Here is a 27,561-nt window from a genome sequence, read left to right on the forward strand (position 1 = left end):
ACTGGCTCAAAGTGCTCAGGGAACCACAAACGTCTCCCTCCTGTTTGCGGCATGTGACTGCCGAGGTTCGTGAGATTCTGTTCATGTGATTAATTTTTGCCTTGTTGGTGTTTTGATAAGTTTTGTAGTTCTTTGGTTGACAACACGAGACTGTCAAGGCATATTTGGATGCTGGCAGCATGGCATCACATTCCAGATGCTTGCTGTTTCAAGATAAAGCTGACCGCATGCCAGCAAAAACGAGGGATTCGCTAAACTAGCAAAGGTTTATCTCGTGCCTTTCCCTCTTTCTATTCCTTTATACCAGCTGAGAAAAAGATTCAAACATGCCCATTCCACCCGCCTCCCAGTCAATATTAATGGGTAAGTGTTGCCAATGCATAAGATGACAGGCATTACAAATGTCTAACCAAGTTCTCCCTGCAGCCAGAGAAAGCAGCCATTCCTGCAGAATTAATCTCTGAGCTCTTGCTGTTCACACCACGTCCACCTTGCCACCCTTTGAAGATGAGAATAAAACTCAGCAGCAGGCTTAAAACTCCTGCAAATGTAAATATCTACTAACACAGTTCTCTGAATCAGATGCCTTCCCCATTCACATCAGAGGAAAACAAATGTAGTACATTTCGATCCTATCCTTGGCTCAGAAATCTATATATATAAAATCGTAAAAGGTGGGTGTTTGTGCTGTACCACCTTTCTCCGTAACCGTTTGACCGATTTACTTCAAATTTGGACACAACGTTCCATGGGCATATAGGAAGGATCTTACATAGTTAGACTGCAAAAATAATATACCTAACCCAGGTAAAAATTGGATTTTGTGCCAAAAAAACAGTGCCCTCCAGTGGACAGAACGTAGCATAACACACTAAAAACGTCTCAAACCCCTCCTCCTCCTGTTACTACGTCACTACCTTCAGCCAATAGAGGGGCACACCACTCACAAATGCTGCTGCTGTCTCTGGTGGCAGTTGTAGACCCACGCAGGCAGGAACAACCATTTGTGTGGTTGGCGGCCATGGTTCCATCGGGTGGGGAGGAAAAATGAGACGAAACGTCGCTTCCACCACCTGTGGTGTTACCTTGGCCACCTACAGAGCCAGGATGGGTGGAAACGGCACTCTCAAACCTTTCAAGTTTCTGACGCCGCCTCCACTTAGAAAACAGCCAGGGCAGGCGGAAGCGAAACTTACCATCATTTGTGGCGGCGGCAGTAGCGGCTGTAGAGCCAGCCGGATAAGAAGCAGTTTTCGACGCTGCCTCCACTAACAAGATGGCCGTAGCGCCTGCAGAGTAAGCCGCAAAAAAAACTTTGGTCATTTCCGGGACTCCGTCTGAAAAAAAAAAGAAAAAAAAAAGAGAGGAGAGTCTAGACGCCCGGAAACGAAATGACCGCCATTTATGGCGGTGCCCAAAGCATCTGCAGAGCCGGTAAGGAAACCACGCATCCTCAACTTCAACAAGAAAAAGTTTTGGTAAGCATACACTTCCACTTTTGCACTGCACCTCCCTTTCCCATTTCACCAAATCAGCCACAGCAACGTGTGGCCGGGCCAGCTAGTGTAAAATAAAACCTCAAAGGATCAACAGTTAGCAGTATTTTATTATCATTGTTTTCCTTTCTAGCTCCAAAGATGCCAATTCAACCTCAACAGAAAGGTATGGCCAGGAAAGGAATTACTAGCTTAGCTCTACCCATGATCATTTACCTCTGAGCTAAGCAGCCACTTGAGAAGGTGATAGATATTTATAGATCCAAACAATCCTTCTCCAGCTGTTGCCAAACACACAGCCAACTCTCAGTTTAGGTTGTCCACACTGTGGATGGGGGAAGAAATTGAGTTCAGTTTGCGTTTTAAATGTGAGTCTACCTAATTCACACTTCCTACAACAATGAGTGAACTGAAACACAGCTATCCTTCACAATTTTCTGAATTTTGCTACAAACGTCTTCACTCCGAGACATGCATGCATTCGTGGAAAGTGTGCATTTAAGAAAGCTTGGACCCAAGTTTGCTGAAGCTATGAGAGGGGCAACGAGAGACACTATTGGGGCATAATGTTCTGTACCCCCTCCATTCCCCAGACTCCCAGGTATAAATATGACCCTTTGGCTGATTTAGATTGTCAGCATTGAAATTTCACACTGTCCAGAGTTTACGGTTTAAGCCGCACACATGCCAGCACAGCTGTTGTTCAGGTAATGGGCTGCAGATGAAAGGCTACATGAACTCCTTGCCTTGTGGCTGCGCCAACGGCAGCTCCTGGCTGGGAAGCTGACACCGCTGGAACTTTCTTGCAAAGTAAGTGAAATGTGGTGAGAAGCACACAGGAAACTTCGATGTGCATTAAGCTTCCCGCCAGGCCACTATCTGTGCGCGTAGAAACTAAGCCGGTTAGCCTTGCAAAGTGGATCTGCTCATGATAATCCAGCTTTAACCCTCGGGCTGAGGCCACGGCAGTAGCAATAGGGAATCCAGGGCAGTGCGTGTTCAATAGAGAAAATATTTTTGAAAAGGCAGTTTAAAAATAAAAGGCAATCTCTTTTTTCAAAAAGGGCGGGGTATAAAATGAGATTGAATGCTGCTAATTCTTACTGGTGGGAATTTAACTTCGACACCTGGTGACATCCCCAGCCGAGTGATATCTAGCAGGGGGGGCAGCACACTAGAATACATAAACCTCTCATCACTGGAGCCAACTCCAGGGGGCCGTGGGTGCTTCGGCACCCACAGTAATATATTTGTGGGGCTTGTCCCCCTCACAGTCAATGGGCAAAGTTGAAGACCTTTGTTGCGGGCACCCAATCTTTGGTGCAAGATGGCACCTATGGATCTCATAATGATGCAGGGCTGGTCTGCAGAGGGTGGGCTTATATATTCTGATTCACGACCTTGTCTCCCAGCAGCTTGACTAGTGTGTCTGTCTTTTCCCTGGCCTGTTGATCCTACTTTGCCTACTTACCTCTGTCTAGCACTCTGCTGCTGGAATCACCCAGCATTCACATGGCTCAGACCGCGTGATTGTCATTCAATCCCTGTGCTGGCTTCCTGACTACTCCCAGATCCTTGCTTTAAATCCTAGCGTATCTTTGCCTCAGTTGCCTGTGGCGATTGCTTACCTGGTTGCAACGCTCTCAGCCAGCAGTGGCACATAAGAGGGAGGGGGCAGCAGTGGCCCCCAGTCATGGTGGCACTGCATTTGCCAGGATGGGGGTGGGGTGGGGCAGGAGAAGGCAGTGGTGAGGTCAGGGCCTTGCCTGCATTGGCGTCCTGCAAGTGTACACCCAACCGTAGGACCCCAATGCCACCAACTTGGAGCTCCCCTACTCTTGCCATGCCCTACTACCTTATCCTGATGAACACGGGCAGCTGCCTCCAAGAGAGTCCCGCTGCTTTTTGATCACCCCTTATATGCTACTGCTGCCCTCAGTCATATGAAGTTCTCTTCTCCATCAATAAATTTCACCTGTCCTCCTTTGCCGCTCCTTATGCTTTCAGCCTGCACCTATCTACACAGGCTCACCTCTTTGGCTTCAAAAATGTTGCCCTGTATTCTGTTTCTTGGTAACACAACAGCATGATGATAGGGATGTGACAGAAGCATGGGAAATTGCTTTTCACTGTATTGTTGCTCCATTTAGTAGCACATACAGGAATTGACAGAAATCTGACCAACACAGAGCCATTGAGAAACACGAGGAAGGTATTGGCATGTTGGGGAACCTCAAGATTTGCAGAAGCACAAAAATATATTATGAAACCCAAGCAGGCAAATCTTTCCAAAATCAGTCCAATGAAGAAGACCCATGTTCAGCTACCTCCATGGGTTTGTAACTGGAGACAAACAGATGCACTAGCAGATGCACTTATCCCCACTATGCACCCTCCCCAAATCTGAGAACCCCCAGAGCAGTGCACAGTGGGGTGGGAGAGGAGATTGTTCCATCAGTGCAAGCAATTCTTAACACTACTTTGAATACAACCCTATGACTTTAACTTCAAGGTTACATTTATTTTAACAATTTCTTGGTATAAAACCACAAAAGTTCAAATGCAATATAAAACTCTGCAACTAAAAAGAAGAAGAGATAATTTATTCCATGGCAAGGTTTCTCACCGTGGCTTATGAAGTGGAGAAATGTAAGTTTTGAATATACATCACTGTGTAATTCATATTCACAAATATACAGACTTGGTGAAAAATGGAAATGGTATTTACATAAATATACATAGCAGTGTAACATAACTTTAAAAAAATACAGAAACTTTTAAAAAGCCAATAGCCAATATAGAGCCATGTAAAGCTGGTTGGTAGCAGAAATATGGAATTTATGTGCTTATGTAACTATTATTTTAAAAATACTGGAAAAAAATCTATGGTCTACCTTCAATCTCAAGTGTAGCTTTATATTTAAGCCAGTCTTCCCCAACCTGCTGTCCACCAGACTTTTTGGACTACATCTCCCATCAGTCCCAGCCAGAACATCCGTGGTTGGGGACGGGGAATGGGAGTTGTAGCCAAAAACATATGTACAGCAGCGGGCTGGGGAGAGCCATTTTAATCCATATTAATGCAGCAGCGAATAAAGGACTCCTTTCTCTGGTGCCACCTTATGAACCAAATGAACATTATCACAATGAGAGAAATACTTGGTTGATTGGGCCCATGATCCTGTTCCATAAAATATGCAGATGCTTTTTGAGTGCTTCTAAAAAGACCTGATTGGGCATGACACATTTGCTCTCATCAGGAATCAAGATGAAGCTTTTCTGTGATACAGAAGCAATGAGATTACACAGTGGCTAAGGCTACATCATCTGGGAGTGGGGGGGGGGACCCAGACCTTGGAAAGAGAGCCTTATCTAAATCATTATTAAATTTCATTGATATTATTGTGCATTGGCTGACTGCCTTTCATTCTCTTTTTGAGTGAGCCCATGCAAAACTGAAATTCAGAATCCATTAGAATTCACCTAGTTTTATAGTCTACCTGCATGGTCCAAACACGGAGTGGCTAGCAGTTGCAATATCTGCTCCAGGTTTACTACTGCAATGCATTTCTCATTGCAGCTGCCTATGCCATACCATCTGCTCTGTTATGTTCATTTGCACTGTAGACAGAAGTTATTCCTGATATGAGAGACAGTCCATACTGGGGCAGGAATAAAGTGGGCTACCTTTTTTTTTACTGCTCCGGGAAGAATAGTTCTTCATGCATCCATTTCCTTCTAGGCGCGAAAGAGTGGGAATTCGTATGGTGCAAACATGCCTTTTAGTGTGTTCCTATACCTGTGGGATGCGGGTGGTGCTGTGGTCTAAACCACTGAGCCTCTTGGGCTTGCCGATGGAAAGGTTGGCGGTTTGAATCCCTGCGACGGGGTGAGCTCCCGTTGCTCTGTCCCAGCTCTTCCCAACCTAGGAGTTCGAAAGCACCCCAGTGCAAGTAGATAAATAGGTACCACTGCGGAGGGCGGGAAGGCAAACGCCGTTTCTGTGCACTCTGGCACTCATCACGGTGTCCTGTTGTGCCAGAAGCAGTTTAGTCATGCTGGCCACATGACCCGGAAAGCTGTCTGTGGACAAATGCCAGCTCCCTCAGCCTGAAAGCGAGATGAGCACTGCAACCCCATGGTTGCCTTAAACAGGAATTAACCGTCCAGGGGGCCTTTACCTTTTTATACCTGTGCTCTTGGAAGTAAGGCCTATTGAACTCAACAGGGCTTACTTTCAGGAGAGTGTTATAGGGGTCACCTGCTGTACAGAGGTAAAAATCACATTCATTGCTCTGACCGTGCTTGTTTTTGTCTCTGGCCCCACTCAATGCTGGCATGTGATGCCCAGGAAGCTAGCCTTGGGATGATCTGCCGCTATCTCCTCTGTAAGTACTTCCTTGCAGTTCTCATACACTCTGTAGCTCACAGTGGACCATGCAGGTTGGCGGATGATGTCTCCTCCTGGAGTGGAAAGCTGGTCAGGATGACTCATAGAATCATAGAGTTGGAAGAGACCACAAGGGCCATCCAGTCCAACCCCCTGCCAAGCAGGAAACACAATCAAAGCATTCCTGACAGATGGCTGTCAAGCCTCCGCTTAAAGACCTCCAAAGAAGGAGACTCTACCACACTCCTTGGCAGCAAATTCCACTGTCGGACAGCTCTTACTGTCAGGAAGTTCTTCCTAATGTTTAGGTGGAATCTTCTTTCTTGTAGTTTGAATCCATTGCCCCGTGTCCGCTTCTCTGGAGCAGCAGAAAACAACCTTTCACCCTCCTCTATATGACATCCTTTGATATATTTGAACATGGCTATCATATCACCCCTTAACCTTCTCTTCTCCAGGCTAAACATACCCAGCTCCCTAAGCCGTTCCTCATAAGGCATCGTTTCCAGGCCTTTGACCATTTTGGTTGCCCTCCTCTGGACACGCTCCAGCTTGTCAGTATCCTTCTTGAACTGTGGTGCCCAGAACTGGACATAGTATTCCAGGTGAGGTCTGACCAGAGCGGAATACAGTGGTACTATTACTTCCCTTGATCTAGATGCTATACTCCTATTGATGCAGACTCTCAGAACTCAAGTTCCAAAGGTCTGTGATGCTAAACCAGGAACCAGTATTCATTCTTCTTCTTTGGCATGGTGAAGAAAGTGAAACATTGCAGCATGGAGCCACACATGAAAAGATTCTTGGTCCTGGGCCACAGCTTTCCAGATGCCAGCATTATCACCTCCACTCAGTCCTTCTGGAGTCCTTGGCCCACAATGTAGAGTTCAGGGTGGGAAGATGACTTGCCTGCTTTTCTGCCCTCAGAGAAACATGGATTGTTCCAAGAGTCCACCTCTTTCCTATGGCTCTCTTCCATTCTGCAAAAAGAGAAGATGTTTAAGACCAAAGGCTAATGACGTATGACCTTTTAAAAGCGAAAGCATGGATATAACATGTAAACTCATGATAGAACACCATCAGCAGCTTTTTAGGTGTTTATTATTCTGTACAATCCAGCTTTGAATTCTAATTGCCTCATACCAAAAATGAAGCACCATTATATAAAAATCTATCATCATTTGGGAGCTAAGAATTATTAGCACAAGTCGTCAAAGGTAACCCAAATTCTGCATCAAGAAAAGTACACTTCTGTCATCTGTATACAGTATGCAAATAAAAAAATTAAAGTATTCGTGCGAGGAGGACTATTGGTTTGTTTTAATTTTTGTTTTATTGTGTATTTTGTGTTCTCATTATGTATTTTTATGTTGTGAAAGAAAGTATATAAATTTAATAAATAATAACAGTAATAATTATAAAAATTAAGCAAATGTGCACATGGTTCCATAACTATGAAAGCTGAGATTTTCAGAATGCTGAACATCCACATGAAATTCACATTCACATGTGTTCCTTCATAGGTATATGTTTTATCACAGACTTTACCAACCTGGCACCCTCAAGATGTTTCGGACTATATTTCCCATCAGCCCCAGGAAGAACCTCTGGGTAAAGGACCTGTCTTCTTTCACTGATAGCACAGGTATATAATATAACATATATCTGACTACTTCCCATAAATTAAGTAATTGCTGGACAAGGTAAAAAGTAGATTGTGCTATCTGTATCAATATGCCATGTTCAAACAATAAAAGATAACATGATTTGGTACAAATGCATTTAATGAAAGAGCACAAATATACATATTGTTATGAGTTGTGGGTGGCCAGGGTTTGCGGGTGCCAGTTTCCCCTAAATTCCTGGGTCTGATAGGTGTTAGAATTTAATCAATGCTTGGAGTGTTAAAAATGGGCTACAAGACAGTTCTATGATTCTGTATTGCGTAAGAGGTGGGCCATTAACAGAAAATAAAGACTGAGCAAACTGGCAAATAGGTGGAGCCCCTCCTTGAGTTCTGAGATAGTTAGCAGAGATAAAGCAGAGTAGAGTTTAGGATTGCAGTGACAGGAGAAAATAATGACCATATGTAAAGCGCAGCAGGCTGGGGAGAAGGGCAGAGAGCACATTTGAGAGCAATGGTTGGGGTCAGCTTAAATCCAAGGCTGCTGTGGCTATCGGAACAGCCAGAACCCCTTGGGGTATTGATGCTATGAACCCCTCCATTGTAGGCTCAGGGTGTATATATGTGCAAATAAACCATATATCATAAAGACACCTGTGCCTCATTTTCCAAAAGGAAATACAGACCCTGGTTAAACATGTTTGGAACCCATGGAATCTTGCAAGTACTCGAATATACAAAATCTGTACCTGGATTTTGTGTGTGTCCTTGCTCTTATCCTCTTTTAAATTTTGTCTTCTATTTCTGTGTATGTTATGAGCCAAGGCACCGTTCATGGAAAAATAATGTGGAGTGTTTGATACACCTTACATGCCTACTCACACGTAAGTACCAGGGAGTTCAGTGGATATAGGATTGCTGTCTTACACCCTTAAAAGAAGAGTAAGAATAATATCCTGATGAGGTCCTGATCCAATACAAATTTACCCCGTATCTGGAAAGATGACCCAAGGTCTGAGTCAATAAACCAGCTTTTTGGCCCTGACTTAAGTGGAATATTTGAACAGTATTTGTTCTAAGCTCCTCTCCCAGCTGTTACTCCATGGGAAGGCCTTTAATCTGATAGCCATCATTGGACTAAAATAAACTCCCCCCCCCTATTACACATGCACAAATCCTATTATGGATTAGCGGGATTTGTACGAGCAGAGCATCCGTGCTGTGAAAACGTGCCCCTCAGCTAAATTCCAGCAAAAGGCCAGCCTCATAAGAGCAAAGTAACTCACTAATGCCCTCCTATTACGTGAGCAGATGGTTTCTGGTTCCCATAGCTTAAAACACCGACAGGCCATTCCCCTGGTACTTATGAAGCTACAACAGACGCCAGAGCTCTCTAACTGGGGCCAGTGACACATCTCTCTCTCAAGAGAGAGAGCCCAGAGTAAAGGGAAAGAGCAAACGCTTCATCGGAAACTGATCCTGGGCCTGCGTTTACATAATCAGTTATTCTGGGATAACAACCCCCGGACACTCTTCTGCCTCTTTATTATTTTGTTTACAAGTTGAAAGGCTGAACCCAAGGTTGAAGAGAGCTGGTTAAACACAGAAACAAAACAAGGGATTAGAAGATCAGAGGTGCTCGGATAGCTTCTTTTTCTTCCCAGAATACATACAGTATTCCTGTGGTAAATCAGCAGGACTGCAATCTCTGCTGGTTTGAGGGCTTAACTGGACTCTCGCAGAAGGCTTAATGTTACAGGACAGGAAAGCAACAGCCCCATACCACTTCTTTCTCTTTTCTTTGTAATGCAAGGAAAATAAAATTATTCCAGAAAAGGTAAATGATGCCTTTGCCAATACGGATTCTGTAACGTCAAGTTAAAACCTGAGAAATATTGGGCAAATGTCTCAAACTGTTCCCAAGTTGCAATGTACCATGGCATGTTTGTAACCACCTGAGAAACAGAACGTCCTGTCCTGTCAAGTGGTGAGGAAAAAAATACATCTACCATTTGGTATGCATTTGTGGTAAAATTCTTCCCACCAGGAAGGCCTCAGTGCAAAAGGCCCTAGGTTCAATCCCTGGCATCTCTAGGTGGGTCTGGAAGTGTCTCCTTTCTGAAATCTCATGCTCAGTCAATGTTCGGGATACTGACCTAGATGGATCAATGGTCTCATTCAGTATAGGACAGCTTCTATATCTCTGGCCGATACATGTAAGTTTTAAAAACCTTTTTTTAAACACTGTATTTTAAATTGTTGTAATCTGCTCTGGAACCATAGGGTGAAGGGCAAGTAATAAATTTAATAATAATAATAATAATAATAATAATAATAATAATAATAATAATAATGTTTTGTCAAAACGCCCAGTGTATGAAGCTATCTCCAGGACACAACTGAAAACTGAAGGATGCTTCTGAATTCTCATACTTCATGCTATGAGCTAGTTCTAGAAACGAATCATTGCAGCAGGTAACTCATGGAAAGGCACATAGGCTTTTAAACTGCAGTGTGAAAAGTAGCCTATGGGATAAATGCGGTCCAGGGGAACATCCACATGGGGCAACTTCTCACGCTATAACTTTAGTGTTGAATTGAAAAGCTGAGCCCCTTCTAGTAGTAAGCACAACTTCTCCAGCTCTGAACATGCATTTCTTACATCAGCATCCTACTCTTTGCAGGGTGGGAAAGGGTTGCCGTTCAGTGGCAGAGCACCCAGGCAGAAAATCCAGACAGGTTCCATCCCTGGCATCTCCAGGTGGGGTTGGTAGAAACCCCTGCCTGAAACCCTGGAGAGTTCAGAAAGCCTGATAGCTTCACTGTAACTTTGTGAAATAAGTTACAGGTGGGTAGCCGTGTTGGTCTGCCATAGTCGAAACAAAATAGAAAATTCTTTCCAGTAGCACCTTAGCGACCAACTGAGTTTGTTCTTGGTATGAGCTTTCGTGTGCATGCACACGAAAGCTCATACCAAGAACAAACTCAGTTGGTCTCTAAGGTGCTATTGGAAAGAATTTTCTATTTTGTTTGTGAAATAAGATACTCAAAGCATAAGGGCACTTAGTCAGGTGTCACAGGTGAGCAGGGATTTAGAATCCCAGGTTTCCCACACCCACGCCCAGCATGGACTCTCATGATAGTACTACGTGGAAAGCCAGTCAAGTTGGCAGCATGGCTGGTGGTGCTGATGTTGGGCTGGTTCCCCAGCTGTCATATGGGCAAATACGGGCAAGAGAGGAATCGGGGAAGGATTTGCATCACATCAATGTGCATTTTCAAAACCCATGTGCAGCATAACAGAAGGGAACAGTTTTTTTTTTTTTTTACTTATTCCTCACTCACACAAATCCTACTCGTAGGAAAGAGGTATTAGTGACTGAGATATCAGTGCAATGAAGTTACTTGCCTGGACTATAAGGCTGACTATACATCTAAATGCAACTTAAAGGCTTTGAAAATACTGACTCTTACCTTGTTTGGCTTAGCACAGGTTCGCTACCAGCTGTGGCAAAGAATGGCAGCGGACGCTGAAATCCTGGCCTGCGATCAGAGGAACTCCTCCGCACAAAAGGTTGGGGATTGGCAGCACTGAGGGACACCCTCCTCTGTTGATCCCCACATTGCCTGAGATGTTTGCTGTTCCTCTGCGCAAATGCCGACCCTTCGGGATGGTCCGCCTTAGCCTCTGTTGTGGAGCTGTTAGGTGGCAACACCGGCTTGGCTTCAAATAACGAGGAAGTGGCTGGACAAAATATTGAGCGTGTATTGCTGACAATCTTCAGGATGGGAGTCTGCTGCTCATTCCCAGAGTCCAGGTGATTTCGTAATCCTTTGTGCAACCAAGATGGGGAAGTTGGTGGGGATGGGGTTGTTGAGAAAGGAGGTGGGCTTGCTTCTCTGCGGAGTGCTGGTGGGCTGGACACTTTCCGGTGGGTTGGTGGGCTATGCAGTTTACGTCCCAATGGTGGGCTAGACAGGTTTTGTTGGGTTGGTGGGGAAGGCTGCTTCCTTTGTGTTGGAGAGCTTGATGCCCTCAGATTAGCAGGGGGGCTTGGCTGCCGGTGGATAGTGGGGGAAGAAGCTTGGTTTATGTGCCTATGAGGTAGTGGTGGGCTTGGGAGCCTTTTCTCACTGGGGGGTGATGAAGGTGGTGTTCTTGCAGGGGACACCCGTTTGGCAAAGCCGGTCATTTTCTCACTTCTGCTGGGTAAATCAGGAGAGCCTCGCTTTGGAGCTGAAGCTGGAGGTGTGCTCCAGTCCTTGTTTCCTGGCTCAGTTGCATCCTGTTCTGGCATTTCTTTAGGAATTTGAAGAGGTATGAGCTTACATGACTGCTTATACAGATCTGCAGTTCCTTCCACTTCGTGTTCCTCTGGGGATGCTGATGACATGTCTTGGTGGTTATCAGACACATAGCTGGAATTCAACTCCAGGGAATATTTTCTTGGTCTGAAGTCCACCCTAGTGCTTTTTGTTGCTTTGTTAGTAATGAGACTGGGACTGTTCAGATTCTTACTCGGTAACAAGTCAATGGAACACAGAGAAGCTTTCATTCGCTGAGAAATGTGAGTAACTTTTTTAGCAGTGAAATGCTCATTTGTTTTAACAGTTTCTGAATAGTTTTCTCCTGTTGTTGCATCTTTTGGAGATGTAGCTGAATCAGGTGAGATGTCCATCAACATTTCAGGAGGTGGTGGGGGCAGGTCTTCCATGTCATCACTGTCATCGCCATCATCATCAGAATCCCCATTTGTGCCACTTCCGCTTGCAAATACAGGTGACCCAGTGGTACCCAAGGTACAGTGTGCTGCACTGATGTTTCGACAATTTATGTCTCCTATTGGTGAAACTCTATGTTTGTGATTTAAAGGCGCAAGTCCTCTAGGAAGTGGGAGACTGGGAGTGATGCTTGGAAGTCCAAACTTTCTGATGCATTTTATTGGGCCCAAAATTCTTAAACTTGGAGGTTTTGCAAGGCTTTCAGCAGTGCTGAATGTTTCAATTAACTTCTTTACAGATTTGCGGGGTGTCGCACAACCAATACTGTTCAGCTTCTGTGTCCCAGGAAGCTCGTTTTCTTTCTTAGATGTTGGATCCACTGGGAGTGTGGTGCTTGTGACAGGCTTTCGACACTTCCTTTCACCAGTCTGTTGGACGATAGCATTTTGGTCACGCCTAAACAAAGGGACTTTATCCTGATTAGGCAATATGCTGAAGTTTTTAGCGAGAGATGCTTTCAGTTTCTTAGCGGAAGACCTATGAATAACATGCTCAGAATCTTGCAAGTCAGATGGCTCTTTTGGGTTCAGCGATGCCGTCTTATCGTTTAGATCTTTGTTTCCATTATGTGTGTAAAACATTTCCAGCCTTTTGTCAAGCCCCTTTTGAGTCCTTTGCAGCTCTAAAAGGGTTGGGTCCTCGGCATGACTTTTCAGAGACTCCTCTGACCTAGACCTTTTCTTTTTCACTGGTGCCTTCTGGCTTCCAGCTGCTGTACTAGGCCGCCGCAGCATCTTCCCATTTTCATCTTCCACCCAATCCCTCTTCCCAGATTTAGCAGGGACAAACTTGATCTTTTCACTAATGGCATCTTTCATCTTGAGTGTAATTTCCTCATTCTTTGGGCTCTCCATTCGTTTGGTGGAAAGCCTCCGTTTACTGTAGGTTGCTGCAGGCGAAGATGTGGGCTGTTCTTCAGTTCCCTTTTCAGACAGACTTAAATTGTCACCTTCTTCCTCAGACAAGCTGCTATCATCACTGTCTTCATTTGTGGTTGATTCACACTCTTTGAAACATCCGCCCTCATGAATGACGCCACAATTCTTAGAGTTAGGAGAAGAGGTTTTGGAGATGTTTTGATATTGCAGAACAGTGCTTCCTGGCGCTACAGCTGAAGAAGGCATTACACACTTGGTGTGTGCAGGTGGGTAAAATATATCCTTAAATTGTCTTTCCAGGGCACAGTCGTGGGATCTGCCTGTGGCATGTACTGACGTGCATGACCATTCGATTTCACCCGATGGCCTGGCTGGATTTAAGGATGGGTGGTCATGCGAAGAAGAATCACAATTTTTTTGTACCCCCTGTTTATCAAGAAGGTTCAGGTCTTTGACTGATTCGCTGTCAATCCCGATCCCACTGTCTTCAGAATAAAGAGTCATATCATCAGGGTGAGAGTGAGAGGGTTTGACTGCAGATGCTTCAAGGAGTTTTATTGTCCTGAGCAAGCGCTCATCAAAAGCTTGTTTTGCTTTCAGTTTTTCCTCCAAGCTGCTACCTGCAGACTGTAGAAAGCTGCAGGACTCCTGCAGGGCACCAGATGTTAAAGAGGCCACAGTGCCATTTAACAGCTGCATCTTATTGACTGTGTACTGTAGTAACTGCTGCAAGAGATCTGGCTGTTCTTTCAGGTTCCCTTTGCCAGCTGGCCAAGCAAGATTCCCTCCCACATCTCTTAGTAGGCCTTCTCCATCTTGGGCAATTTCTCCCAAAAGATGGTTGATTTCATCAAAGCGAAGGAGTAAAAAGCTCACCATCTGCTGCATAATTAGTTGCGTTTCCGTGGCCTGGTTGGCCATGCACAAGATAACCTCGTATTTGGAGAGGTTGGGGTTTAAATAGGCATAAGCATTTTGATGGGCTTTAACAAGCAACTCTGGGAAATCCACCTTCTCCTCTGCCTTGCATTCGGGTGGGTTGGGTTTTTCTTTAATTTTGCAATGACGGCCTTGTTTTCTCTGCCTACTGCTCTTTTGCTTTTTCCCTTTCTTTGGATTTTGCTTTTCATTGTTTGCGTCGCTGTCTTCCAAAGCAAAGCCAATTTCTTCCGATGCAGAAGAGTTTTGCTTTTTGACCTTAATATCCTCAACCATATGGGTGGGAGACACCATCAGTTCAGATATGGCTATCTCAGTCTCTGAGATTACCCTTTCCATTTCCTTCTCTTCCTGGTCAATCTCAGGCAGAGAAGCATCCTCAGAGGAGGAGCGGAAATTAACATTTTTGTCCTCATCTGATGAATTTTCAAAGAAGTGATCTTTAATTTGAGTCTCTCCCTGGCACAACTCCTCAAGATCATATGAAGAGGAGCATTTGATCAGCATCGGGAACTGGGAACCTTCGCCCTCTGGATCAACTGGCAGGATACCCCTGTTCAGTGACTTGATTCCATGTGTCACATTATGGTTAGCAATATCACTGTGTGAAGGAGTGCAGCCCATTATGCTCCCTCTTCCTAGTCTTCTTTACTCCCGAAAAATATCCAACTGATCTAGGAAGGAATAAAAAGGGGAAAGAAACTTACAAGTTCAGTTGATGTTAGGATCTTATGCTTTCGATGAAGCTTTCATCTTGAACAGCCCACAGTTTGGTAGGTTGTCTTCTCAGCTATTACGAACTTCAGCGTTCCCAGTGCATCTCTCCACAAATGCGCACAGTGCATGTTTAGCCTTTGCATTTTCCCCTTTGGATGCAAAGCAGCAGCGCACAAGCTCCATCGCCTTTAGCCAGAGCAGCTAGTGGATTAAGCGTGCTTGTGTTGTGTGTATCTTGCTTTTGCCTTGACAGATGTCTACGAGAAATAAGATTTTAAGCTTATTAGGCTAAGTAGCCCTCAGCTAGTTTGTTGCATTTATAAAAGGACTTTCTTGTTACATGCTGCATTTGACAAATTAGGTGCTTACACATTGCAATACATTCCCCTACGATGTCTCATCGCTAAGGTGCACTTTCTGCTTTTGCAATCCTTAAAAGGGGGGGGGGGGCGGTCAGTTGTAAGGCAGTTCTTCCAGGAAATACCCATTTGAATGGCAAAGTGCCACTGCATGGACACATGCAAGGGCAAAGCATGACCTTGGGAGGATAATGCCAATCAGGAAGAAAGCACAAGACTCCAAGTCATAAGAGGTAAGAGATGGAAAAGCCTATTTAGGCCATGCATTCGAGAGTGTCTCCAACTTTTCTGACCTGCAACGTCAAAGCAGTTTTCCTTCTGATGCGTCTTGCACGTGCTTCAGCCACCCTTTCCTTCCCCAAACCTATGGTGCTACATTGCACGATATTGTAAGTGTCAAGAGTTAATTAAGTTTGATTCAGAGTAGATCTCTTGTAATTAGTGTACCAAAGGTAGCCATGCCGGTGTGAGCCCACTCACAGTAGGAATAACATTAGATGCAACCCTAAATAATTATTCAAAAGCAGCATTTATACATTGTACCCGATGAAGTTATAAAATTATATGGTAAGTAGCATAATCTTCTTGTGCTACTGTGGCATTGATTTTAGGTTTTAGGTGGTGCGCCAGCCCCCCCCCTTCACACTGTTGCTTGGCTGTGGCTCAGTCTAACCAACCCCACATGACTGCTGTAAGATTATAATAAAATAACTAATGGTTTAGGATACCATTGTGACAATCAAAGGCTAAAGCTTTGTTGCAGCAAATACAGGAGCAGACAGAAGAATGGAAATTTTGAAAGAGGGCTGAAGTGATGCAGAAATTTTAAAGGAGAGGATGAAATGGTGCAGAAGGAAATGAAAATGTTTGTTTGCTCACCTGTGCAAAAAAATAATAATACAAGAACATATTTATGCAGCAGATCTTCTCCTTGTTTTTCAGATTAAATTTTGATGAGTTTATAACTTAGCATCTACCAAGAGATGCACTGATGAGTTCTTTGAATGATACATGGATGACAAAATAGAAAATTCTTTCCAGTAGCACCTTAGAGACCAACTGAGTTTGTTCTTGGTATGAGCTTTCGTGTGCATGCACACGAAAGCTCATACCAAGAACAAACTCAGTTGGTCTCTAAGGTGCTACTGGAAAGAATTTTCTATTTTGTTTCGACTATGGCAGACCAGCACGGCTACCCACCTGTAACTGAAACATGGATGACAGTTTGTCTGTCTGAATACTAATGAGGAAGATGATGAGGCTACCAAAATGACTAAGGCCTTAAATGACAATTTTAGGTTATATTTTAGTAATTAAGATTTAACTTATATATTTTTAACTGCTGCTATATCTGCATTGTCCCTGTTATACCAAATTGCAAATTCAAATGTATCCCTATCGTGTTTTATGATTTCCCTGATATTGTATGTGAGCTGGAACTGGTCCGTGACCGAAATTAATAAATTCATTCATTCGATCATGAGGCTATATTTTTAAAGAAAAATTTGGAATAGCCATGATTATCCACAGACAGTTAGTATCTGTTTAATAATCTGCAAATATGACTTTTGCACATGTCATGCTGCCTTTTCTAGTGCCACTGAATGTAATTTGGAGGAACACTATTAATTTCAAAACAGTGGGGAATGCATTGGTGAAGCTGATCCCTTCCCGCAGGTCATCTCTGACAGATGGGTGGGATCACTCACTTTTCAGTCACCTGGCATCATCATGACATCAGAGGATTGACAGATGGGTAGGGCCAGTGAATTGTCAGTTCCTTTGAGTAGCACGGTGAATCGTCAGTTCCTTTGCTACCTCCAATGGCGGCCTTATTTCCTGTCACGGTGTTTCCTGAGTCTCAGACGGAAGCGAGCGTTTAATGTGTGAAGTAGGAGTTGGAAGTAGGAGGGAAGATGATAGTGCACACAACCTCACGCCAGTGTGGAAGTTACTGTGAGCTGTCAGCTGTGTAATATGAGGTAATGCATGTTCTTTGTGCTTTTGTCCATTTACTGTATTTATTTTTCCTGATTTGAGCTATAAAATGGTGATTTTCTTGAGTCAAAATGAGAGTACCCCTAAACATTTTTTTTAATAGGCAAAAAGCACTGGGTAGGGCTACCTACCAGTCAAAGTTGACATACAAGGTGGGAGGAGATAAGAATATAGACCATTGGGCCAGAAGTATTTCCTGCCTTTGGTCTAAACTAAAGCGTTGCATCTTTCCAACACAAACTTAATAGGAATGTTTGTCAAATACCTTACATCCTCAAAAATTAAAAAGTTATGCAACAGCAAAGTAATATTTTGTTTAATTCTTTAATCTTCTTTTTGTCTTCTTGCCTCCAATAGTCTGGCTACAATATCTTCTTTTTGCCTTTAACTTTGACTTGGCATACAATAATACCTGCAGCAGTTCTTGGGTGGCCTATGAATTATTCACCAGAGTTGCATTTCTCAGCATCATGGTTCATCATTTACTAATCTGTTCTGTGCCAAGAGCTGGATGAAGACAAGCTGGTACAGCTGATTAGTCTAATGAAAATGCCCTTTAGGTAACTTTGGATGGGTTCCATCTACTTTACATCCAATACAATCCAGAAATGTAATCTGTTTGCATACTCTAGTCTCATGAACATTTTCACAGGGCATGGGAGATTGGGTGTTGTGTTTGTTTCGGTTGATACACAAGATCCACTTTTTTTCTATTTTGTACGGGACAATGGTAGTTGGTGTTGAAACTAAATTTACACACGCTACTTTCTTGGGATCTCTCCCTTTTGGACCTTAAAACATACCATACCTCAGAATCAAATCAGATGGAGTCTCTTTTCTCCTTATCTGCTTTCTCTGTGTCTTCCAATATAATTGGGTCACTTTTCTCCGCCCTATTACAGGTACATTACTTGTCGGCAGTACAAAGTGAAATAGATTATCTATAAAATCCCCTGAGATGAAGACTATTAGAATGGTGATACGTTTTAGTGGTGTTATAAAGTGTGCTGAAAGCAGTAGGAGCCTCATGTTCTCTTCATGCAGGTCAGTAAAGGTCTGCAATACTAGTCTTTAACTAGACAAAATCGAATGAGGTATGCTGAGATGTTTTACTGTGAAACACCTTCACAGTGTGTACAAGTACACATTTAGAGGCTGATTCAGGGCATCCAGCCAATTAATTCGGCATCCCACTTCCATTAGTTTTGCACGGAATGGAAGCGATAGGAACTTAGCAGCTGCAAGCTCATGTACAAGAGTTTGCTTCACTTAAAAGCAAATCAGCAAATCAATGTCAATGTAGATTGCGTGGAACAAGGAAAACAGCCTTGTTTTTTCTATTTCTCATGTGTTAAACCCGTAATTATCTGATGATTCATCACAGTACAAAAGAGCCTCCCTGACAATGGAACTGTAGCAATATCTTGAACACCAAATTTGCTGCTTTTTACATAAATAAAGGGTGAATCACAGCCGAGTGACAATCTGGTTAGGGGGCTTAGTGGGACACCTAGCTTTATACATTACACCAGTGTTGAAAGATCTGCACTGGTTCCCTCTTAGCTACTGAGCCAAGTTCAAGGTGTTGTTGACATTGAAAGCCCTGGACACCTAGCAGACCACCTTCCCCGGCAGAGACCAGGATGATCTTTAGGATCTCCCAAGGAGACCTTGCTGGTATTGCACAACCAACAGATTGTCACTAGGTGACAATGCAGACGGAAGCCTTCTCAATGATAGCACCTACCCTCTGGAAAGACCTCCCTCATGAGGCTGAGACAGCAATTACCTTTAAATGCCTCTTTGAAAAGTAGGTCATCCTGGATAGCTCAGTTGGTTGGAGCATGGTGCTGATAATTCCAAGGTTGCAGGTTCAATCCCTGTATGGGATAGCTGCATATTCCTGTATGGCAGTGGGTTGGACTAGATGATCCTCAGGGTCCCTTTCAACTCTATGATTCTATATCTTTACCGAAGCTTTTCTGGATTTCGGCTTTTAATTTTTAATGATCTGTTTTGTACACTGCTCCATTTTCTTTGTGATATATAATTTTGATCTCATTTTTAGGAAATTTTACAGAATGTCATTGTTGTGTTTTTATTGCTTTTATGTAAACCATTAGATATTTGTATTACATTAAACTGGTTCATAAATAAATAAATAAATAAATAAATAATTACTTTAGCTGTGATGTAAGTATTCAGATTACAGAATCCTACCATTAGCCTCCAAGTATTTTAAAATTCTCTCATGTTCCCTAGTCTGGTACTTACCCCTTATTTAGCTTTTTTCAAAAGATAAGCTGATCATGTCTAAACACCCTACCATAAAACTTAGTTTCAGAATTAGTAGTAGATTTTGCTAAGTGTGGGGGCCCAACCCTTGTTTTCTTACAAAACAGTGCAATCAGAAGTCAACACTATTTCCAAACACTGTTCTGCTCCAACAAGCTATGCAAGTTACCAGTCTCATCTTGCCTTTCTTGGGGCGCCCAATAAAAAAAATCTTGGCTGGGCAGGTAATTTTATAATAACTACCTGGCATTATGGCTTCTTTCTCATGAATGAGATGGTAAAATCCATGTCTGACTATACCACTTCAGACTGATACTGGAGCTCCTGCTGTTATTTATTTCATTTCTATCCCACCCTTTTCTCCAAATAATTCTAAACAATTTCCTGAACAAAGAAAACTTGAACGTCAGGGTGTTCTTTTAAAAACTTGGCTACCTCCCTGTGATAGTGGTGTCTCAGCTAGAGGTATTCAATCACACGATGTCCGTGCTTACAATCTGCGGTGGTGTGTTGAAGACTCAGTTTTGCCATTCCCATCTGCTGTACTCGTGCAAAGTATTACTTCTGGCATAGGCTTCATTTAAATTTAACATAGTCTGATTCTTAACCTCGGTTTCCTGTTTGTGCACATACCCTTTATAAAATGTAAATAGATACCTTGGTAATGCAACCCTCGAGAGGTTGTGGACTCTCCTTCATTGGAGGTTTTAAAGCAGAGGTTGGATGGCCACCTGTCATGGATGCTTTAGATGATATTCCTAAATTGCAGGTGGTTGGACTAGATGACCCTCAGGATCCCTTCTAACTCTACAGTCCTATGCAAATTTACCCATAAATGCCAATGACGTCAAGGGACTTAGATCCACACCACATTTAAAGCAATGTCCTCTCTCAAAGAATCCTGGGAATTGTACATTAAGGGTGCTGGGGACAGTAGCCCTACTAGGGGAAAACTATAGTTCCTAGGATTATTTCAGGAAAGGAATGTGCCTCAAATGTGCATTGGCTGTGCTTCATATGCATGGTGTGAGTTTCAGAAGTTAGGTCTTATTGAAGATTCTTATTTCCAGGCAAGTGGTGTTGTAGCCTAAGTGTGCATATATGGCTGTAGTTCAAGGATAAAATCTTAAAATTATCTGAGAGAAAGCGCCATTAATCTGAATAAATATGCACATGCACTATGGATACTTACTCGTTTTTTGTATTGTTTGTAGTTTTCAAGGCCAGTATTTTACTTTTCATTGCAATTCTGCACTTACTAGGGAGCAAGATCCAATGGAAGAAAGGTGTATCGCTAGAAAGGTATATCGCAGCACCAACACCGATATGCGTAATTTAATAATGGAAAGTCAAAATGACTTGCTTTAAAATCAGTTTGTTTTCCAGATAAAGGCACTGCAGTATTATGTAAACATTTCACTGCCAGCTTTTTAGGCCACAAGTACTGGGCACCACGAATAACTGCGGACATTTCCTGAATTAAAACTTGCGTATCGCTGCCTGTTTTGAGCAAATGAACCATTACTTGCAGCATTCCAAGGGACTGTTAATGAACACACACAACACACACCTACACAGCTTTTTATATTTGTTGCACTGGATGTCATTCTCTCTTGCCGGTTTTATCTGCGTTATATATATATAAATTATATAAATAATTTGCGGTGCTTCAAGGTACTTTTTGCACTGCTTCTGTGACCTTGCGCTTTGCGACGTTTGTGACGCCTTTGAAGCCGTTTCCAAGCCAGGCTTGCTGCTTTCACCCAACCCGGCGCGTTGCCGTTTTTGCAAAAAAAAACCACCGGACTGCGGAGAACGCGGCGACTGCGGCCGCGCGAAGCGGCGCGCGCGAGACTCCCGCCCCCCACTTGCCTCTCATCAGCTTGATTAGCGAGGAGAAGAAGAGGAGGAGGAGGAGGAAGAAGAAGAGAGGGGGTAAGCGCAGGCGCAGGCGCACGAGGCCCGGGTGGGGAGGGAAGGGGGAAAAGAGAGCCAAAGACCACACACACCGAATGTGGGCGTGGCCTGACGCGCCGTTTCCTAGGAGCCGAAACTGGAAGAAGGGGCGTCGAGGGAGGCAAAAAAAAAGTAGAGTATGTAAAGCAGCGGGGCGGGGCCAAGGCCGCTCACTGGCTAAGAGAGAGGGTGAAGGGGCGGGGTCTAACGCCTCAACCTCTTGCTGCGCCTCAGGGATGGCGGATGATGAAGATCGACGGTGGGGCCGGGGCGGGGCATGGGAGCCGAGCTAGGGCGGGGGCGGCGCCTGGAGGGAACGGGGACTCATCCTTCCTCGCTCCTCTCCGTTGTCTCAGGGAGCCTCCGTTGGGCGGAGAGGGCAGGTAAAGGCGCTGGGGGGTGGGGTGGGGTGGGGTGCGGGAGTGTGAAGGAGCCGCTGTCACCTTGGCTTGACTTCCTTTTCGGCTGTCTCTGTGTGTGGGGAGGGGGGACGAGGCTGGTGTGTTGCTAAGGGGGGGGGGGCGCTGGGCGGGCGCTGCTGCTCAGCCCCAAAGGCGAGGGGGGAGGAGATGATGATGGAGGGGGCGGCCTAGGTAAGCCTACCTTTGTGATGTGATGTGAGGGGGGCGTGGCGCGGTGAGGGGGGCCGGGGAACGTCTGAACGGAGGACTTTCTGGCACGCCCACGTGGAGTTTGCAGGCATAGTCGGGGGATACTTGGTGGGGGGAAATAACGCTGCCGGTGGATTTGTTGGGATGATTTTTGGGGGGTGGGGTGGGGAGTCAAGCGGCTCTTAAAAGATGTGTGTGTGTGGGGGGGGGGGAGAAATGAAGGGCAAAGGGGTGTGGGTGCAGCTGACTGGAAGAACGCGGGAATCCTCCGAGAAGAGTGGGGTCAAATGCAGATAGGTGGTTGCGTTGCTGTGCGCATGGGCTCCGTAGGGACCCATTGGGGCCTCAGCTTGCAAAAAAAGGCATCGGCATAAGATACACACACGGGTGGTGGGGTTGAAATGTGTCCCTTGCTCTAAGGGAGGTCACCCCTCCAATCTCTGTATTTTTTGTCGCATAAAACTGCTGCATTTTTTGTGAACATTCCCCTTCAGAGTGTCCCCCCCTTCCTCAAAGCAATTTTGCAGGCAGTGTTACAGTACTTGCTTTGACATAGTTCATTGTGAGCTTGGAGTAATGCCAGGTTGTATGTGTTAGGTCTCTCTTTCGACCCCCCCCCCCAACCTCCTGTTTTTCGCAGCAGCAGGGATAAAAGCCACATTTTCACATAATCTAGATAAGGGGTCAGCAAACTTTTTCAGCAGGGGGCCGGTCCACTGTCCCTCAGACCTTGTGAGGGGCCAGACTATATTTTGAAAAATTCCTATGCCCCACAAATAACTCACGAGATGCATTTTAAATAAAAGCACACATTCTACCCATGTAAAAACACCAGGCAGGCGCCACAGATAACCCAGAGATGCATTTTAAATAAAAGGACACATTCTACTCCTGTAAAAACACCCTGATTCCCAGACCGTCCACGGGCCGCGTTTAGAAGGCGATTGGGCTGTATCCGGCCCCCGGGCCTTAGTTTGGGGACCCCTGATTTAGATGCTGGCTTGCATTTAAGCACCACTTTAAAAAACAACACCACCTTTTCTCAGAACTTCTGAATTGGAATGGAAGTAAGAGGAAAAGAGTGACACTGCAGTTGCTTGTAGTTTACTATTGAAGGGAAGTAGAATTTATTCTGATTAGGTGGGAATGTTACCATTTATATTAAAAAATAAAAACAAAATAAGGCAGCAATAACAATTTTTAGCACGAATGGCTAGGATTTCATGGAGATACTATCCAGATAGTCATAATATAATTCCACTACCAGTTAGTTTCTCTCATGGACTACCAAGTTTGGCTAATTATTCCTGAACACAACAGTTTTCAGTCGGTAGTATCTCTAACACTTCTCTGTACTATAAAATCACTTTACTTACTTAATATGCTTTTACTGTGATACGACTGCTCTCTAAACATGCACAAATATCACATGTTCATTAGTAGAACAAGAAGCCTCCTTTAATCTGTCAGGTGAAGACTATTTAACACTTTCCATGTCAAATTAGACTTCTAATTTTAAAGGACATATTAATCTGTGCTGCTCACGGCTCTAGATTACACGTGGCTGCCTTCTCGTGTTTACTTAGATTACTATGCAGTGTAATGTAAGTGCTATTTAGTTTTGATATTAAATCACATTTGGCAGATATATTTGACATTTGAAACTGTAGTGCTGAAACTTCTTCTATGCAGAAAAGTTCGCTGTGGGTTGTACTGCATTCAGTGGTGCATAACCCAATGTTTTTCTTTCATAATTGATTTAGAAAGCTAAGTTTTTGTTTCTAATAGCATTGACTTCTGCAGTCACCAAGTCATAGAAATTGATTCAAGGTAGTTTGAGGGAATCCAGTGGAATCCGTGACCACCACTTATTGAGCAAGCCAAATAATTGAAACTCATCCAGTAAGTGCTGGCTATACGCTTGCTTACTTTTGGGGCCTCTTCAATAACATGCTTTCAGGTGGTGATTGTGAAAATCCAAACTTATTTTAAAAGATGGCCAAGGGATTGGGGAGCAGGACTGGTTGTTACTTACTTGTCTTTGAGATTCAATTCAGTTATCTTCAGTTCATCATATGGGTCCAAAGTGAAGCAGTTCTGTAGTGAAAAAAGAGAGAGCTTCAGACTCCCTTTCTCTGTGATATAGTCAACTTCCAAACTCACCATCATCTTTCTTAATTTGTAAAATATATAAATTGTTAGCATAGCACCTTTTGATAATGCATATTGTTATTACAATTGCTTCATGCTTCATGCTCAGGTAACTTTCTGTTTGTGAATTTCATGGCTGAATAATGTTCTATGGCCTTTTAAATGTGTTTGTGGGACAGGGATTATTGGTTTTTTTGTTTTATTATGTATTTTGTGTGCTCATTTTGTATTTTTATGTTGGGAACCACACTGTGATCTTCAGATGAAGGGCAGTTATTTATAGATAGATAGATAGATAGATAAATAAATAAATAAATAAATGTGTTTTTTCAAGAATTCTGAAAATGATGGAGGACCTACGAGTAGGGATGCTATACCACAGTCTATAGATTGATGGATACTCCAATCCCATAATATATGAAGTCCTTCCCAATTCTATCCATAATCAGTTGGTAATAAATCAACCTCCTTCTACTATAGTAAATGGAAACAAGCATTCCTGCGAGGTAGTTGTGTCTGCAGTGAGGATGGGGTTTACTGGCAGAAATAAATGGGGCCATCAGACATGTCTATCTTTTACCTACTGAGTGATGGTATAGGTAGTATCACAAGGTGAAGCAAGTGAGAACTTTATGGCCTACCCTGCTCCTTCCTGTCTTCATGGCTGAATTATCCATTTCCACTATGCATGTGGCAACATTTTTTGTAGGTTGTTCTAGCCACTTCTTAGGACCTCTCTTTAGTTGTTCACATATCAAGGTGAAAGGTGCCAAGGAAGCACCAAAGCTATAGTTGTCATAAAAAGTATATATTTAATATTTAATTTTGTTTTAGCATTTTCACTGTTTGCATGTTTTGCAAATGTTTGCAAGGTATACCGGTACTTTATACTTCGTAGCTGATGTACCGTTGACCTCATTTTCCTTAAATGCTATTTACTTTCCTGTCCTTTTTTCTTACAAGTTCACAAATTCCTGACTGTTTTCTACATGCATGTCTTTCTGATTTTCTTAATGAATAGGTTGTTGGGTTCCTTCCAGCACTAAATGTGATTTCATTTGACATGATACTTCCTAATTGAGGAATGATTTGTGGGTGAGGGTACTGACTAGAGACAGAGCCTACCTATAGGCTGCTGAATACACTCCTCATTATGACAATACTTAATTTGTTTCCTCAAGCTTTGTCCTAAGCAGTGAAGTAGCAATGACAAGTTCTGTAACAGCTTCTGCTATAATATCAAATTTTCTCTCTCACTTTTTCAGTAGTACAGTAGTACTTGTTCTTATTGCTCATTTGGGTTTGAGGGTTAGTGTAGTGTTAATTTGGGCCCATGACATTTGCAGCATGATGCTAAAGCTGAAAAGTCCTTTTAAAAAATATAATAACTGCATATTTCTCATGTCCATCTTCAAGAGGTCAGGGTAGTTGGACACTATTAAAAATATGCCCAAAATCTGTAGAATAAATATAAAAGCAAAATCAATCGCTCCAAAAGCAATATTTTGTTAGGAAAAAAAGTAAGAACAATTCAGCCCAGTTTCAAGGTTTCTCCACCCAGATGGGTAAAAGCAGGTCTAAAAATGGTATACGTATTAAAAGTCTTCAAAGATAGATTCTAGAAGCCTACCGCATGGGGCTACCACTCAGTGTGCCGGAGATCAGTGTTCTTCCTTTCTGATTTAACCTGGCTAGCATATGATAATTTGATAAAACCTCCCAATAATTCCTTATGATACTTCAGATTGCACATGAGAAGAACCATGCAAAGCATGCAGGACTCAAACCATTTAGAGTTTTAAAGGCACAATAGTCACCACTTGCCTTGTAGAATTCCAAAACACACTCAGGCTGTGAGCCTGAGTGACAGGCAAGCCCTTTTCAGTTTACCGGTAATTATTATTTTGAATTTGAACGGGTGGCTAAGGTAGGTTGGAAGTAAATGGAATAATAAGGGCAAATATGCCCTGAAGTTAAATGCAAACCAGGGAAAAACAATTTTCAAAGTCCATATCTCACAAAGTGTGCAATCCAGTCAATCTTCAGCTATGCGCTGAAATAGCTTAGTTTTTGTGTGGGTTTTCCTTTTGAGATATGTGATATAAATAATTGTGCACACACATTCCTAATTAAAGAATTGTGACCTATATTCTTCCAGTGGGAACCTGACCCAAATAAGTTATGTAAAAGCTGATTTGTCTTCCTCAAATTTCAAAGTATTGCTGCGATCTGAATCTACCAAAAATAGTAAGATGAAGACTAGCTTATTTGTGTTTAATGGGAAATTTACAGAAATTTTAAGGGCTGATTACTATGCTCAGTAGTAAACAGTGATGTTTGGTAACCCTGCAAGATAACATGTGAAGCTGTGCCATTCATTTACATAAGAACTTCAGGTTGTGTTCTGAATTTTTACATACGTATTCCACCCCCACCCCCCACCCTGTATCTTTTAGAATGACAGAACCACCAGCTATATATTAACGAAAAAATCCCATAGGGTACTTTGCTTCAGAACATTTTCTGATACAGAGCTAAAAACTTTGAAATTGCCAGGCTTTGAAATGGTAATGTATTTACAATTGATTACCAATTAACGTACGAAATGATTTTTTTTTTAATGCAGGCAAAAAATGGCTTAGAAAATTTTGGAATATTTCCCACCCATCCCTAGTTAGTCAATTAAGACTGCTCTCTGGAAACACAAGAGTATAGGGTGGTTCTGAACATACACCCTAGTATGTTTTCCATGTCTAGCTGGCATGACTTTGAGCAAGTGCTGCTCAAATGCACTGAAATTCTCTGGCTTTGTAAGACCTAGTGTAACTTTTGTGTTTAAAGGAAAAGAATTGCAAGTAAACCAATTTGCAAGCTTTAACACCAGGCATATATCAATGTGTGGACATACTGAATAAGATGAAAACACCTGTCTGCTGATGGTTCTGCAGTACCATTATTTCCATTATTCCTATCCTACTTCACCGCCCCCTTTTCTGTCTCCTCACAAATTTTGTAGCAGAATTCTAGTGACCTAGATCACACCTGCACCATCCATGTGAAGTGCTATTTTACCACCTGAACTGTCAAGGAAAATAATGGGAACTATAGTTTGAGGGTGATCCCCACAGAGCTGCAATTCTCAGCATTCCTAACAAACTAGCTTTCTGAGGATTCTCCATGACTATTGAAGAGGTATAATAGTGCTTTAAATGTATGGTGTGGATGTGAGCTTGGAGTGGTGAACTAATTCCTGAGCTGATACAATTACTTTGGAGTTCAGAATATTTTCCATATATGTGGAATGTCTTAATTTATTCAACCCCTGAGCTCATGGGGGTGTGTAGTGTGACTTGAGAAAGAGGCCT

General features: G+C 43.1%; 2 protein-coding genes across 3 annotated transcripts in view; one reads left to right on the top strand and one right to left on the bottom strand.

Annotated features, from left to right (window-relative positions):
• Positions 1-10,980: 10,980 nt before the first annotated feature.
• On the bottom strand, positions 10,981-14,786 carry PCARE (photoreceptor cilium actin regulator). The gene has a single exon (XM_033144620.1). It carries the CDS (start codon positions 14,731-14,733, stop codon positions 10,981-10,983), a length of 3,753 nt encoding a protein of 1,250 aa, XP_033000511.1. The 5' UTR covers positions 14,734-14,786.
• Positions 14,787-21,387: 6,601 nt separating this feature from the next.
• The window catches only part of CLIP4 (CAP-Gly domain containing linker protein family member 4), a 36,949-nt gene continuing 30,775 nt past the window's right edge, over positions 21,388-27,561 (top strand). The window contains exon 1 of one of the 2 annotated variants that reach the window (XM_033144622.1): positions 21,388-21,410. The gene's annotated coding sequence lies outside the window, so the exon portion shown is untranslated. Of the gene's footprint in view, positions 21,411-21,725; positions 21,818-27,561 lie in introns of those variants that run through there. The other variant, XM_033144621.1, reaches the window with a different exon arrangement.

The sequence above is a fragment of the Lacerta agilis genome, chromosome 3 (assembly GCF_009819535.1).
Source record: "Lacerta agilis isolate rLacAgi1 chromosome 3, rLacAgi1.pri, whole genome shotgun sequence".
Taxonomy (NCBI): domain Eukaryota; kingdom Metazoa; phylum Chordata; class Lepidosauria; order Squamata; family Lacertidae; genus Lacerta; species Lacerta agilis.

Bases quoted from the DNA above. Each gene is read 5' to 3' on its own strand.
- PCARE (XM_033144620.1), bottom strand. From the start codon at position 14,733: ATGGGCTGCACTCCTTCACACAGTGATATTGCTAACCATAATGTGACA.